Source organism: Hesperophylax consimilis, chromosome 7, assembly GCF_061612785.1.
Source record: "Hesperophylax consimilis isolate HC1 chromosome 7, BYU_Hcon_1.0, whole genome shotgun sequence".
Classification (NCBI taxonomy): domain Eukaryota; kingdom Metazoa; phylum Arthropoda; class Insecta; order Trichoptera; family Limnephilidae; genus Hesperophylax; species Hesperophylax consimilis.
This window is the reverse complement of record NC_142842.1, coordinates 467,204-483,380: the sequence shown is the minus strand read 5'-3', so window position 1 is coordinate 483,380 and position 16,177 is coordinate 467,204. Positions and strand designations below refer to the sequence as shown.

At 35.7% G+C, this 16,177-nt stretch overlaps 1 protein-coding gene across 1 annotated transcript in view; it reads right to left on the bottom strand.

Annotated features, from left to right (window-relative positions):
• The window catches only part of LOC149422101 (uncharacterized), a 592,400-nt gene that overhangs the window by 224,050 nt on the left and 352,173 nt on the right, over positions 1-16,177 (bottom strand). Inside the window, exon 9 of the mRNA XM_089633082.1 lies at positions 3,615-3,813. Within this exon, the coding sequence (XP_089489208.1) occupies positions 3,615-3,813 (199 nt within the window). The remainder of the gene's footprint in view (positions 1-3,614; positions 3,814-16,177) is intronic.

The window sequence follows — 16,177 nt, the reverse complement described above, 5'->3', positions numbered from 1 at the left end:
GTGATAATGTTTATTACAAATAAAAACCATGAAACAATCGTGAAAGACAGCTAATTGAGCGACCAAAATATGTGGTTTTTTTGTATATCTAGTAATTGGCTTTTAATGTGCAAAAATGAAGGGGTTGTGATGATATTTGATGGTTAATCCCAGTTAACTTCGGCTGAAGCATCTTAACCACCCTCTTTTATCAATTAATTCCCTGTTTTTCTTACTGCCTACAGTGCCTATACTGATTAACCACTCTGTGCCCACCACTGTTGACGTGCGTTGTAAGACCATGTAATGATAATAATGCATGGTTCGTGCACTCGCTTGCACAGCGCTGGTGTAAACTTTAAAAAGTCAAGAAAGGAATAAAGAATCGAGTGTCGGAAGATACAATTATCAGATCAGAAGAGAAACGACGATAAGTCGGGGACGCCCAAAAAATACACGGCACAATCAAGTGATTTGGAATTTGGCAGGCGAGAATTGGGACCACCGCCGCCCCCAGGGACGATTTATTGGATAACAAACACATCTACCATGGGACACCCCAATTAGTTTGCTACGTTTGGTTATCAGCAGGGGTGAATGGTTTTATGAGATATTTGTCCTGGTTTTTGAGGTGGATGCTTCTGCCTGCCAACTGCGTGACGGACCGAATCGGAAGAGAGCGGTAAAGGGAGACCCTTTGACTTCTCCTGCCGCACTCTCTCGACCCGTTGCCTCGCACCACAGTGGAAGGGACAGATTCATTCGTCACTACTAAACATACTGACCCACAGATCTGTTTTTACAGAATTTCCTTAATACAAAAATACCCTCCATTCAAAATCCAAACCAAAACAAAGACATATAATGTAAAATAAACATGGACTTAACTTCTTGAGTCGTGTCGTTTCCTCTCCCATTAGGCATGGGTCTCTTTAAGACCAAGAAAAAATATGTATTTAATAAAAAACATCCTAGCCACACTGCATCTTCAAAGATGATAATGTTTGGAGTTAATATTTTTTAAAGAATTGTTACTTTTAAACAAACAATCATTAATTTGTACCAACACCCAAAATGAAATATAAAGTGAACGAACGCCTATGATCGTGACATTATCCTTAAATCTGTGCTAGGCGCTCGTATCCCAACACGTCAAACTAGTATTAAAGTACTGTACTTGGTGGGTAAGTATAGTACTTACTCCACAAACATATGATATTACAGAAGATGGGCCTAAATGTACACTGTATAACTTGTGCTCACAAATGAGTATAGGATTTATTAGACTTGCGCCGCGTCAGGCATCAGGTGACAAACATAGAGAGACAAACAGGCGGCTCCGGCCCGACCCGAATGATTCCTTAATCCGCGTAATACGCCCGACGGAAACTTGGCACAAATTGGATAACTTTTAGTCATACGTTTCCCTTGAATTTGCATAACTAACGGGGCGTGGCGGTGTGATGTGAGTGTGGCCCAATTAGTCGGCATTTTGCTGATTGGGTAAACCCTAGTTCCACCGCGCCGCAGTTGGACATCTAAATCTATTCAAATAATTCGTCAGTTAGACACCAGACATTGAAATACGTATGATTATGAAATTATAAAGTATTTCATATATTTATTTACTTATTTATGTCTATTCTTGAATACACATTTTACAAATGATTACAGTGGTTTATATTGTAGTACAGAGAAAAAAGTACAGAAAAAGGTATAAAAATAAAGAACATAGGTTGATATAGGTATATATATATATGATGTTGAATCGTGCGCCCTACTGTTCGAAGTTACTACATAATTAAACAAAATCCTTGACTCTTGAAAATGGGTTAAAACGAATGATCGAAAAACTCTTTTTTTAACGAACGATTAGCTGTCGTTGGAAAATAGTTGTGATTAATGTGTGTGGTCTACAATGGTTTTCACATGAAAACGGGTGGTATTTTCATTCGGCCATGTTGTCAACAGCTCAGCTGTGGGACGATTTAAATTCGTTTGCTTCCTTACAAACGCTTCAAGAACCTTGTTTAAACCTATTTTATGTAATTAGTGGTGAAAAATATTTATTTTCACTAATTTGAAATGAAAGCTTATGGAAATGATCTTTAAAATATCGGTTTTTTGTTAGCTTGATGTCTTTTTTACATTAACTCCACACATAAGACCCTCAGGAAAATAATTTCCCTCAGGGCCTATGTCATATTTGGGAATGCTGTATGGAGGGTTTTTTGAAAAGAGGGATGCAGGAGGGAGCAAACAAATATGCCGGCAAATCGTTCTACAGCCGAGCTGTTGAAGTCAAGAACTAGTCGTAGAAGAGACCCCTTCTTACGTGACAAATGTCAACCATGTACATATCACAATCAAATACGTGAACTCAGTACTAAAAACTATATACTGTGTACCAAAAAACTACGACAACAAAAAATAAAGTGCTATTACCAAAATGTGATATGGATTCGCACCAAACCTCCCATTTTGGTAGCATCGACAGCAACCAACAGCAGTGATATTTTCTTTTTATACGAAAAATGCACGAGTTAATTTTTCCGAATAAGGCTTCCTTAATTTTAATGTATACCACACGGACAGACATTCTAAAACAAATGCTAAAACATGAGGGGGTGGTGTGGCCAGTGCTATCTCAAAAAAATCTCAGTTGCTCAAAAATATCCACGAAGAACCCAAGCATCGAGCAAATTTTTGTCAAAGTGAACACTTCTAGCGGAAAAATAGTGGTGGGATTGCTACAGCAAATAGTGTAAAGAGGTTGAATCAATTTGTGCCAAATGCCCTCATAAAAAAATACTTCTAGTTGGTTATTACAACCTGCCACATTACGACTGGTGTAATATAAGTATAGACAATTATTGTTCCAAAGTTAAAATTCGTTAAGTTAGAGATGTGGCCCTGTTCTTGGGACTAATTCAGTGTATTGTGTTCATAATACAGGTGGCCGTACGTTGGACTTGGTCTTGTCCAATGTGTCTGATATCTATGTTGTGAAAAGTACAGAAATACTTTTACCATCCACCACTAGAAATATGTATGTCTAATTTTAAACCAATTCCCACTGTAAAAAAGATAGAAAAAACTCTAAATTTCAAAAAGAAGACCATGTTCAAATTTCTAACTTCCCTCTGCTCAGCAACCCTAAAGATCTTATGCAGGTTTAAAAAAAGGTGGCATTACTAATGATTACACCACCTCAAACCGGTTTTGAGTTGATCGATTCTAAAGTATAAAAATATATACAGCAATTCATACATTTATAAAAATGAAAAATAACCGCCATTTTTCAATTTATGTTTTTGGCCATAAAAGTTATTTTCTTCCACAACTAAATATCATATATACTATGGATTAAGACTTACTCTTAAAGCAACTTCTCTATACTTCGCATCGCAGAATTATAGCTATAATTTTTTTTTTCGTGCAGAATTCCGATACTACTTTTCATATGTTCTACAGCCTCTGGAGTCTTGTAGGCCTACCAAAATTGCATATGATGCTGCCGGTCCTGCTGTTTCCTTAGTTTTAGTAACATTTACACAAAACATTTTTTGACAAAATCGACTAGAAATGACAAGAAATGCATTTCTCTCTGATAACAGTTTTAGTGATATACTCACTCGGGCTCCTGCTCCAGTACAAGCTCTTCGAAGTCCAGCACGATGCGGTAGCCGGGTGGGGCCGTGACGGCCGTGTCGCAGTGCGCGCCGTCGGGATATGCGCGCGGGAAGCCGGGCGAGGTTAGCTGGGCACGCGGGCGCGCGCGTGACAGTGCCAGCGCACCCTCGCACAGGGGACCCGGCAGGATCTCCGTCGGCTCTGCAGCAAACAGACAAACACAGCAACAAATAAACAACTGAGAGAGAGCACTTCATTTAAACCGACCATTGGGTAATTTGAAATCGTTTTTGAAAGAAGGACGAAACGCAAGCGGCATAGTAACTGAAAAATAATCATGAAAAAATCTGGTACCTATTACGTAGCTTTTAAATGCTTTCGTGAAAATTATGCGTATCAAATGACTAAATTAACGTCATTTAAAATTATTAAACAATGAATCTATCGATTTGGTTTTGTTCAACCGCAGCGCTCTGCGACAGACGACATTTGGGGTTTACAACTGTCTAGACTGGATTCAAGTTAATTTTCATTACGGGGTTTTTCAAGGACGGTAAATACATTCAAATCATCGGGTTAAGTTCCACGTTTAAATTATTTTTTTAACATTTATTTTTATTTTTTATTTCTTCAATAGTTGTAAAATTACTTTGTGGCGTCATTTTGATTATATTACTTTGACAGCGCCCTTGAGGTGATTTGTGCAAAAACGGCCCTTTATAAATAATCCAAATATTATTATATATTAATGAATTACATTGTTTACACCACTTTTAATAAATAATAATCCACATAATCTACTTCGACTGGTCGGTTGATGAGTTTAGACGTAGTGTGTTCAATCCCTCGGCTGGCTAAGTCCCCCATCACAAAACAAGCAACATTTTCCGCTTACTTTGGTGGTAGTAGGAGATTTTAAATATTGTCAGGTTATTCGTAACCTGGGAATGATTGTCATTCTTAAAAAAAATGTTTCAAAGCCAATGGCTTCTTCGACAGGATAAATAAAATTTACATAAATATTTTGAAACACGTAGATTAATGAGAATTAAAAGGTGAAAACAAAGTAATTAATTAATTCATAATTTTTTTTGTGGCGAGCAAAAGCTTTAGAAAGCCGAGTAGATAAAAGATGTGTCATTCGGTAGGATAGTATTACCATGATCAGAATCTCAACTATCTTATTTTCCTCTTCACAATTTTCTTTTTATTTAGTGCTTCAGTCAGCGGATTCAGAGCCAGTTTTCATTGTTTCAATACGTGATTATTTATTTTTCGACTTTTCCATAACTGAAGTGAAAAAAAAACATCATTCATGTAATATAATATAATATACAACGTTTTTACGTAACTTTAAATATTTATTTAGATAATTTTCTGTGGGTATTTTGGAATTCTGCTATCTGCAGATAATTTTTTTATTGTATTTTTATGTATTTATGATAAACTTTCTAAAGTTTTCTTTAATGAAATTATTTATTTAATCTATGATTTTGATTCAACTAAAAAATGTTTATTTCATAAGAACATTATTTTTTACTATAGATACATTTACGTTTTTACCATAGATACATTTATTCATGAGCTTTCAAGTATTAATATTTTGGTTTTTAGTGTTGCCTTAATCATTATATGTTCTGTACAGCTTTTAGTGTTTTGCGCGACTCGTGTTGGGATATTTATCGTGAGCTCCAGTCCATGGTTTGCTAGTATCGTTAGGTATTCTATGCTTTGTGGATGTCCGCATTGTAAACTGTTTATGTTAAGGTCCCCTATGATGATGATATTTTTGATCTTATTGAGACCAGTTAAGTCAGTTAAGTTAGTCCTGTTAAGTGCAGCTAGGAAATTTGTGGGGTGTGTGTTATAGTTTTAGATTGTTTTATGTGTGTATGCATCATTCAACCAGCATCTGTTTTTGAGTCAAAGTTTTTGTTAATCGATCTAATGTTTTGATATAATATTTTAATTCTGTTTTTTTCTTCGGTATTTTTTTTCTTCAATGATAAATAATTTTTATTTTATTTTAGTGACTTGAAAATTTAGGTTTAGATATAACCAATTTATCATAACTTGCATGCTTACTTTTATCTCATTTAATACGGTTTCAATTTACTTATTGCCAAAGATTTTATATTTTCCGGTGGCGCATTTAATCGCTTTGTAGAATAAACTGTTAGGCGTATTGGCTAGGTCATTTTTGGTAGTCTGATTTCATAGAACGCCCTTGTATTATGTCGGTAGATCTCATTGTTATGTGAAATTTTATTTGAAAATTATTTTGATAGCAGATTGATTATTATTTTATATATGATTGCATTCGACGTCAGCATCTGTATCACTGTAATCGCATTTAGCACAATTAACATTGTAGTTTCTTTTGAAAATCTGTTTTGCCTAAATATTATTTCAATTGTTCTATTTTGGAAAATTTTCAACATGTTTTCCTATCGTGAAAAGAATCGTTAAGCAGTAGTTAAAATGTGAAATTATACAAAGTGATTTTAGTTTTCCTGGAATTTTTTGACGAATTCTTCCCAGATAAAAGATCTACTTCCCAATTTTCATTTCACATCATCAACATTTTCAACAATTTCACCATCAATTTTGATTTTGCTTTCACTGCATGTCTTCTATTATCACACATTTTGTCACATGTCAACAAATTCCCGAGTTGCGAGCAATTAATTGATTATATCTCTTGCTTATTCACATGCTTATAAATGGAGTAAGTCGGTAAACAATTAAGAATTCGATCTAGGTTCGGATTGATCTAATTTCTAGTTTAATCCGATTGCTAACAGAGAGCCAGCGAACACCTCAAGCCCTGGAAACGTTTCTAAAGTTAATTGGAACCTGTTATTGCCAACATTTATCCAGCCAAATATATTTTCCCTGGCAGAGAATCAACGAAATGATTTAATGAAAAACGTCCATCAAGATTCTAGTAGACCGCAGCCGCAGCCACATTTGTCTGAGATTATTGTTAAGTTTACAATTATTATATTGATTAATTTTCCATTTACCACACATTGTGTTATTTAATCACCAAATATACTAATTTCAATTGTCTGTGCTGTGCGTTAGTCTGGTTCAATGAACTAAAAATTTATGTGAATTTAAATGTCATTTTCAAAATCTAAACTGATAGTGCGAAGATTTCAGATGAGCAAATAGGTAGGTGCATACCTACTATACATAATGTAATATTTTAACAGAAAATTATTTTAATTGTCACTATCAAAATTGTAAATAAATATGTGATAAATTCAGACATGCGACCTACTTACCTATAACATAATATCTTTTTTATTACCACAAAATTATTAGAAATAAGTCTTTATTTAATTTAAAGTTTTCAGAGTTAATCTTTACAAGTGAAGACAGATTTCGTGATTTTTCAAGGATCTACTCTTTTCAAGGAACACACGGAGAAAGATGAGTATTGCTGATTTATTGAAAAGCCTCTTCATATTATTGGTTATGTTAGATTATTGGGTTTCATGGTTAAATGAATTTATGGTTTTCATTTACTTTATCATTTTATTTTTATAACAACCAGATTCCTATTACTCATATATGTTCAGAATGGGATCAAAGACGACATAAAGTTTTTCTGGAACTATATTAGGTCACAAAAAGTTAACCCAACCTCACCAACATGCTTGATTGAGGAAGGCGTAACTTTTACTAACACTAACACAATTGTAAATAAGTTTGCTGACTATTTTCATTCCGTCTATAGTCAAGTAACCCCTAAACTTGAAACCAATTTCCCAACAGCATCACCCTGGAACGTTGGAGATATCTCACTCGGATTGACCAACATCCAGGAAATAGAAACTTTTATCCGGAATCTCCGACCTGATAAGGCTACTGGTCCGGACGGTATTCCTCCTTCAATAATTATAAAAATCTCTCCAAATATCTGTGTTCCCCTTGCGTACATATTTAATCTCTGCATCATGTCTTCCACATTTCCACAGTGTTGGAAACTAACGAGGGTCAGCCCCATTCACAAAGCTGATGAAAAGACTGACGTCAGAAATTATAGACCAGTTGCAGTACTGTCAACAAATCCAAAAATTTTTGAAATGATTATCTGTGATAAAATCAGTCCACAAATCACGCCTTTCTTAAGAGGTAATCAACATGGCTTCTTACCAAAGAAATCAACGGTAATCAACTTACTCTCTTTCTCTCGACGGGTAGCACAAGGCCTAGACTGTAGGCATCAGACGGACGTAATTTACACGGACTTCGCAAAGGCATTTGACCGAGTAGATCACGATATTCTAATAAAGAAGATGCATAATATAGGTTTTAATCAACCCTTACTGACATTTTTTGCGTCATATTTAAAAGATAGAAGTCAGTATGTAAATATAAATGGATACGACTCCCATAAGTTCGCAGCTCTGTCAGGAATTCCTCAAGGATCGAATCTCGGTCCCATGTTATTCCTTATTCTGATAGATGACATTCAGTATTGCATACGTCACAGCTCATGTCTACTATTCGCGGATGACATGAAACTGATGAAGGAAATCGAATCAGATTTTGACTATTCGAAACTGCAGGCCGACCTCGATTCAATCATGATATGGTCGGTAGAAAATAAACTTAACTTCAATAATAAAAAAATGCGTTGTTATGACTTATAGTCGTTCACAAAATCCGCTATTCTGCCAGTACAGAATGAATGGTGAAGTACTTACACGCGTAAACATCATCAAGGACCTTGGGGTGATCTTTGATCCCACTTTGATTGGTGATCTTTGACGGCCGGCGTGGTCTAGTGGTATACGCTTTTAACTACAGATCCGAAGGTCGCGGGTTCGAACCCGGCGTGCGCAAATAAATTTTATTTGATTAATTTGTGTTATTTCACAATTAATTAATTTAAAATAATATATAGTATATTTGCGGCACGTTCCAGAGTGGAAGATACTCTCAGTATCGCCCTGGTGTAAGACCACCATTCAGAATTGAAACGTTGCTTGAAATGGCTTTAGCCGTGTTTGGTGACCAGATCTGAATAGCCAGGTACTTCCCCACCTTCCTCTTCCCTATCTCCCTCCCCTCCCCAAATACCCTCAGCCTCACAACATACCCCAATTGGGGATGCCATAGTCTCACTGGCTCCAGACGGGAGCAGTTGGGACTCTTGTGCGGTATTACTGTAAAAAAAAAAAAAAAAAAAAAAAAAGCTGACATTTTCAAACCACATAGTCCAGCTTACCTCGGCTTGCTCCAAAACTCTTGGTTTTGTAATTAGAACTTGCAAACAATTCAATAACAAAGAAGCAATGACCTCCATGTTCAACGGAGTGGTCAGAAGCAAGCTGGAGTACGCCAGTACTGTCTGGATACCTTATCAACTTAAATACATAAATATGATTGAACAAATTCAAAAAAAAATTCCTAAGGTATGTTTACATGCGATCATACGGAATATATCCGAAATTCATGCATCACGTGGAACTGCTAAAGGAGACAAATTACCAAAGCCTGGAGACTAGGCGTAGTGCCGGACTCATGGTATTTGAATTAAAGTTACTAAAAAACCTTATCGATTGCCCATATCTCCTGTCATGCTGTGGCTTATTCGTTCCTGATAAATACTGTCGAAATCGTAGCCACGACCTATTCTGTATACCGCAGGGTCGGACAGATGTCATTGCCCAACATAGCATGACAAGAGGTATGACCTTGCTAAATGCCCTACCAGCGGAAATAGATGTGTTTAAAGGCTTATCACCGGAGTATCTAAATACTACCACATTTCAGAGCATCTCAAAAATCTGCACTGGCTCAAATGTCCTGAAAGAATCCAGTTCAAGGTATGCTGGATGGTATTTAAGTCACTTAACGGAATGGCTCCGGCTTATTTATCAGAATTGTGTATTCCAGAAGATTCCAATTCCCGACAGTCAACCCTTAGGTCAGCAACGTCATCAGCTATCGGAAGGTTGAAGGAACCAAAGCGCACACCAGATACTAAGTTCGGTGAGCGTGCTTTTGCCGTGTCAGGACCTAAAGCCTGGAATGGACTGCCACATGATTTGAGAATGATCGCAGACTCGACAGAATTTAGGTCTAAACTTAAAACGCACCTTTTCAGACAGTCGTATCCATAATTTCAGAAACCTCCACTTTCACAGTTGACGGCAATTTAAATTTAAATTAACAAAATGTAAAAAATACTAAAAATAAAATAAAATAAAATAAATATAAATAATAATTAAAAATAAATAAATAAAAATGATAATAAAAATAAAATTTTACACGCAAAACACTTCAATTATCTCAACCAAACGTATGTTGACAAAATTAAGTCAAACAAATGGTTGAGTATTGGAGAGTTGAGCGCAGAAATAGAAGGATTTATGCTTGCAATTCAGGATAGAGTCATTAATACTAAAAATTATAGAAAGCATATAATCAAAGATACAAATCAAATTGATGATTTGTGTAGAAAATGTTTGGCTTTTCCGGAAACTATAGAACATATTATATCGGGATGTTCTATATTAGCACCGTCCGAGTATACATTTAGGCACAATCAAGTTTTAAAAATAATTCACCAAAATTTGGTAATTAAACATAACTTGATTGACTGCCGTAATGTAGTACCATATTATGAATACGAACCAAATTCATTTTTAGAAAACGAATTTTATAAAATATATTATGATAAAACTATACTAACAGACCGACCGATTAGTCATAATAGACCCGATATAGTTTTACATGACAAAATTAAAAAAATAACTTATATCATTGATGTTGCTATTCCAAATTCCTGTAATATTCAAAAATCTGTTAGTGAAAAAATAAGAAAATACACAGATTTAGGAAATGAAATAAAAAGAATTTGGCATTCTCAGACTATAAAAATATTACCATTCGTTATTTCGGCTACTGGCATTATACCTAGCTCTCTAATTAAAAATTTAGGCGTATTAGATCTATCAAAAAATTTATATATAAAGATGCAAAAGTCGGTCATTTTGAATACATGTAGGATAACAAAAGATTTTTTAAATATTTATGTTGAGGGATCAGTAGGATTTATAGGCCCTGTTAGAAGTTCTACCGAGCCGAACCCTCTGATATGAAAATATCTGGAGACGGTGAATTTTTTTTTCCCATTTGATATCTGGTGATTTGACGTGTTGTTGTTCTTGTATTGTTTTGTATTTATTTTACTTATATAATGCACTTACATAGTGTTGATTGACTAGCTGATCATTTGTGGAAAAGTGAGTGGAAGGGTTAAGTTTTTCCTTTGGGGAAGACTTAACCCGGAACAACTAAACAACAACTAAATCGGAAGTTTAAAAAAAAAAAAAAAAAAAAAAAACAATACAATTTGTAGGCTTTTAAGACAGTTAAAATACATTTAAATTAAAATAAAAAACTATAGCAGACTTAAGATCATGCGACGACCAGTGTTTTTTGATATAGTGTCCCCTGCGTGCAGTTCTATCTTTTATAAGCATAAACCTAGCGGAGCTTGAAACGGAGATGAATGCTGATATTTCCCATCTCACAAACTGGTTGAGAATAAACAAACTAACTCTTAACGTAAAAAAAACCCATTATATACTTTTCGGTAACAAGAAAAATTTCAGCCTCGATATTAAAATTGGAGACAACTGCCTCGAAAAGAAAATGAACACAAAATATTTGGGTCTGATCGTAGATTCCCAACTCACGTGGGATCTCCATATAAATCATATAAAAGAGAAAATTACCCCTATAACTGGTGTACTATATAGGCTTCAAGGGTTACTACCCATTCCTTTACTAACTTCAGTATACTATGCCATGGTACATTCACACCTTTCCTATCTCTGCTGTATCTGGGGTTTTGCCTCAAAGAAATTGATAGCTGACCTGCAGGTGGCTCAAAACCGAGCTCTCAGAAATGTGTTTGAACTTCCATGGGACACTCATGTTAGGGACATCTATTCAGTTTCTGGTATCCTTCCAATTACAATCCTTCCTAAATATGAAATCACAAGCACCATCCTACAAATTACCCAAAAATCAACTCACACCAACATCAAGCCACTTTACAATCAAGACATCCACAACCACAATACTCGAAATAACAATAAAATCCGCATTCCTCAAACACACACTACAAAATATGGGTTAAAATCACTGAACTATATTGCCTATACACTATATAATTCGCTTCCAGATATGTACAAACACATCCACCACAATAAAAAATTGCAAAGCAATGCTTTAAAAGAATATTTTTTAACTACATTTAAAAATGAAAATATGTAACTGTGTTGTCATTTCTTGTTGTATCTTATCCATGTTTTTTTTCTTCTTTCTGTACTTGTTTTCTATTGTTGTTTGTTCTACTTAACATGTCATTATTTTAATTTTTAATTTTTATGCTGTATTGAATGTGAATCTTATATTTGATATCAAAATACCGTTGTAAAATTGTTCCTACTACCTCCTACATATGAATTGTAAGTTCCTCCTGTCCTAAAATGAGTTCTGTTACTCATCGGGATTGCTCTAGCAAGAAATAAACACAATAAAAAAAAAAAAAAAAAAAAAAAAAAAAAACTTTTTAATATAAGTGTGTTTGTTGGAAGTGAATTGCCAGGTAAGTATGTTTTGGTATCTTTTCTAAATAACAAATGTAGATCCTAAGAAATAAATTGTACAGCGCCCTTGAGGTGATTTTTCACAAAAACGGCGCTCTACAAATTATCCAATTATTATTATTATTATTATTATTTAATATTACTATACCATGTTTTAAAAAAAATATGTACATGTATTGTTAGTTTTAATAAAATTGTACCATAATTAGACTTACCTGTCTGTCGTACAATAATAATAAAAAAAATAAAAAATAAATAAAAATTTATATATCATATTCATGTAGTTATCTGTAATTGTGCTTTCAAGTACTAATGTTTTGGTTTTTAGTTTTGTATTAATTATATGTTCTATCCAGCTTTTAGTGTTTGGCGTGACTCGTGTTGGGACATTTATCGTGGGCTCCAGTCCATGTCCGATGTCCGTATTGTAAACTCTTTATGTTAAGGTCCCCTATGATGATGATATTTTTGATCTTATCCTTAGCTAATGTACTATTAAGTGCAGCTAAATTAAATTCAATTTTTGGTAAATTTCGTGTTTTATATTTCAATTGTATATTGGATTTCTAACTATTTGTAGATCCGTTGTGAGCTAACATAGCTTAAATTATTATAACTATTATTTTAACGAAACAAATGATTGATGTATGTATCCACAATATTCCTTCGGGAAAAGAGTGCTAAAACTGATAAAGTCGAGAAGTTCTTACTTATTCATTTATCTAAAGATTTGATTTTTTGTACACATCTCGGTTCAGTAGAAGTAATCTAAAAACAATAATATCATTTGTGTAAAAAGGATTTCCTCGCCCCCCGCTATTTCCTGCACATTTAATACTATTAACCGGTGTGCTTCAGTGAAGAACGTATTAACTTTCACAGATCGGAATGGTTTCCACTTCAAATAAAAAGGAGCATAATGAAGAGATTTCATCTAAAACATCGTCGATTTGAACTTCCCCCGAGAGTTTCTCTGTTATAGCGGGAAGAGGGTTTTAAGTGAACTTTGCGGTAAGGAGATATTCTTCTAGTTGACATTCGAAGCAACCACTCGACCTAGGATATGGTGTGACGTGTTGTGGCTTCCGCTTGCGCTTGGTGAACTTTGTAATACGTTTATAATATTATGTGAAGCATTTCTCAAATTTATAACGTGACACCATTACGACGCAATGTTCACATGAGACTATTAGGATAGTCATTTACATGCATATTAAAAGGCAGTTACTTCAGCGTGGTGATTTAGGTTTTAGGTTAGTTTTTTTTTTTAATTACACTGTCTATAACTTTTAGAAATTACAAATAATATTTTCCACTTTTCTTTGAATGTAATATGTACAATTCTTCTCCTTAATCTTATTAATTATGACAAAATGTTAAGGCGGAACCGGCAGACAAGCAGCCATGCGGCAGCTTTGCTGGACTATCTTTTTAAACATAACGCCGTATTATGTATTATTTATAAATAAATAAAATTAAAATAAGGTACAACGGTAATATTTATGTTAAATGTTGGTGTGTAGGTTTGATTAGTGAGAGGGAGGTTTTTGTCTGACAATATAAATAAAACACAGTATCTTTCGTTCAGTTGAATAAAGTGACATTTAAAGTAATTTTCAAATAAAACATTTTGCATAGAAGAAAGGGAGGTATTAATTCTTACCAGTATTTTGCCTGCAATAATTTGTTACATAAATCATTAACGAAATCTAAATATTTTCCTGCGAAGTAATTTCATTTTCAGAAAAACTTTACTTTGAAATCCTGCTGATAAAATATTTCGTGACATTGAGGCAGATTGTTAATTCCAAACAAACAACAACTTTAAAGCAATTTTGGAAAATAAACTCTCGGATCGAATTTCAAAGACACGAAGTAATCCGTACAATAAATAAACCAACTTCCTTTCCTGTGAAATAATTGATGGAAAATCATAAATCCAATTTGAAGCCGACAAAAAACAAAGTTTGTATTTACATTAGGAACACTTTGAATTTGTTCATATTTAATTCATGACTTCAGAAACTCAAGTTATATATTGAGTTTTGAGAACTTATTGAAATTGTTCTTTGATTGTTTTGTGAGGTCCTAAAGGCTTTTTAATTCTTTGTTTTTTTTTAAAGAAAGGCAAATATTAAACCATAAGGCCATTAAGGCAACCATACAAAAATCTCGTACAAAATGACACGAAGCGGAAAATGTTGCTCGTGTTTCTATGTAAAGTGTACGATTTTTTAACAATTTAACGATTTTTTAACTAGTAATTAAAAGTCGAAATAACGCTAATCCGTCATAAACTTCAATGATTTCTCGAATACGTACTTATGCATTTTGTTACTATAAAAATGCTTCACAGATGGTCAATGTTGTAAAATATGTATTGTCTTTTAATTTATTAGTTTTTCTTTAATATATTCAATAATATTATAGATTAATTTATAAAAAAACAGTTTATTTATAAACGAATACTGATGTGTTATTGACAGCTGTTTCGATTTCCGAAGGCATTTGCTGTCAGTTAATAATGGGAAGGTTAATAATAATCGGAAGGCGAAACACCTGTCACGCGTAGTAAAAATTATCACACAACAGAACGTTTTTTGTAAATAAACTGTTTCTTCATAGATAAATAAAATATTATTAAATATAACTGTTAAAAATTCAAAAAATATATAAATATATATAAAATTTAAAAATATTATTAAATTTTTAAAAATTACGTTTATAAACGTACATATAAGAAACGTATATACAATGAGATCCACTCTTAATTTGAGCGAAATAAGATAACCGAGCATAAATTAACAATTTTTTACAAACATTGCATTGCTCTCTCCAGTAGATTCAACCACAATTTACGGGGGGAAAACGCGGTACATGCCCACGGCATACGAGAAGTGCAACAGTTCTAATGCATTAGATAGATTGATAGATTGGAGATCGTTTTTGTGGTTTGTGACACAACCACACAAGCGTTTTTGTCTGGCTTGTGTACTCAGCCAGGCCCCGCTACTTTTGCCGGCCGGAGGAATCCCGCCGGCCCCCTGAGCAGGCGCTCGCGCCCCCAACTGCCTTTCTTAAGGCAAAGCTTCTTTTAGCGCAAATACTCAAAACAACACAGAACCACGCTGGCCCCCACAAACCGCCCGCAAGCACCCGTGACGTGCTCCCTTTTCAAGAGGAGTCACCGTTCGACACAGATGACCATGTTCCCGACCCGGATGCTCCCCGCTGACCACGAGGACTCCCCGGTCGTGGTACCGCCCGGCGCTCACCAAATTACGCATCGCACCAAGACCGGGACCGTGCGCCTTACGGTCCCCGCACCACAGCCCCGCCCCGAGGACCCAAGGACCCGGAGACCATCCAGCACCACGGCTTCCACGACGCCCGACGCCACCGAGATGACGGAGCCCGCAGCAGGCCCCTCTTGGGCAGCAGGACCCATTTCTGCCCCCACGCGCCCCCCGATAGGCCCAGCGTCGGCCTACGTGGCGCCCCCGAGACCGCAGCAGCCGATGGAGACGGCTGCCTCCCAGGATGGAGGCTGGACGAGGCCGTCCAACCCCGTGAAGAGGCCCATGTCCCCACGGGGACCACAACCGCTCCAGTGTGGCAACCGTTTTGAAGAGTTGCCCGAGGTAAGCGAAGGCGCTGGCGCGCCGCGTATAAAGCGTGCCAACACTAATACATCTTTCTCTCCCGCAGGTCCCGGCAGGAGAGACCGCGTTCCCCCGGTTGTGATGACCCTGGGGAACATGACGCACGCGCAGATCACAGCTGCGGTGCAAGGACATCTGGGAGCTGGTAAGCTCTTCACTTTCAGATACAACAGGGGCGGCACGGCTAACATCTTCGTGCGCACGATGGAGGACCACCGCGCCCTTACCAACGGGCTGCGAGCGGAGGCTCGCGGCTTCCACACG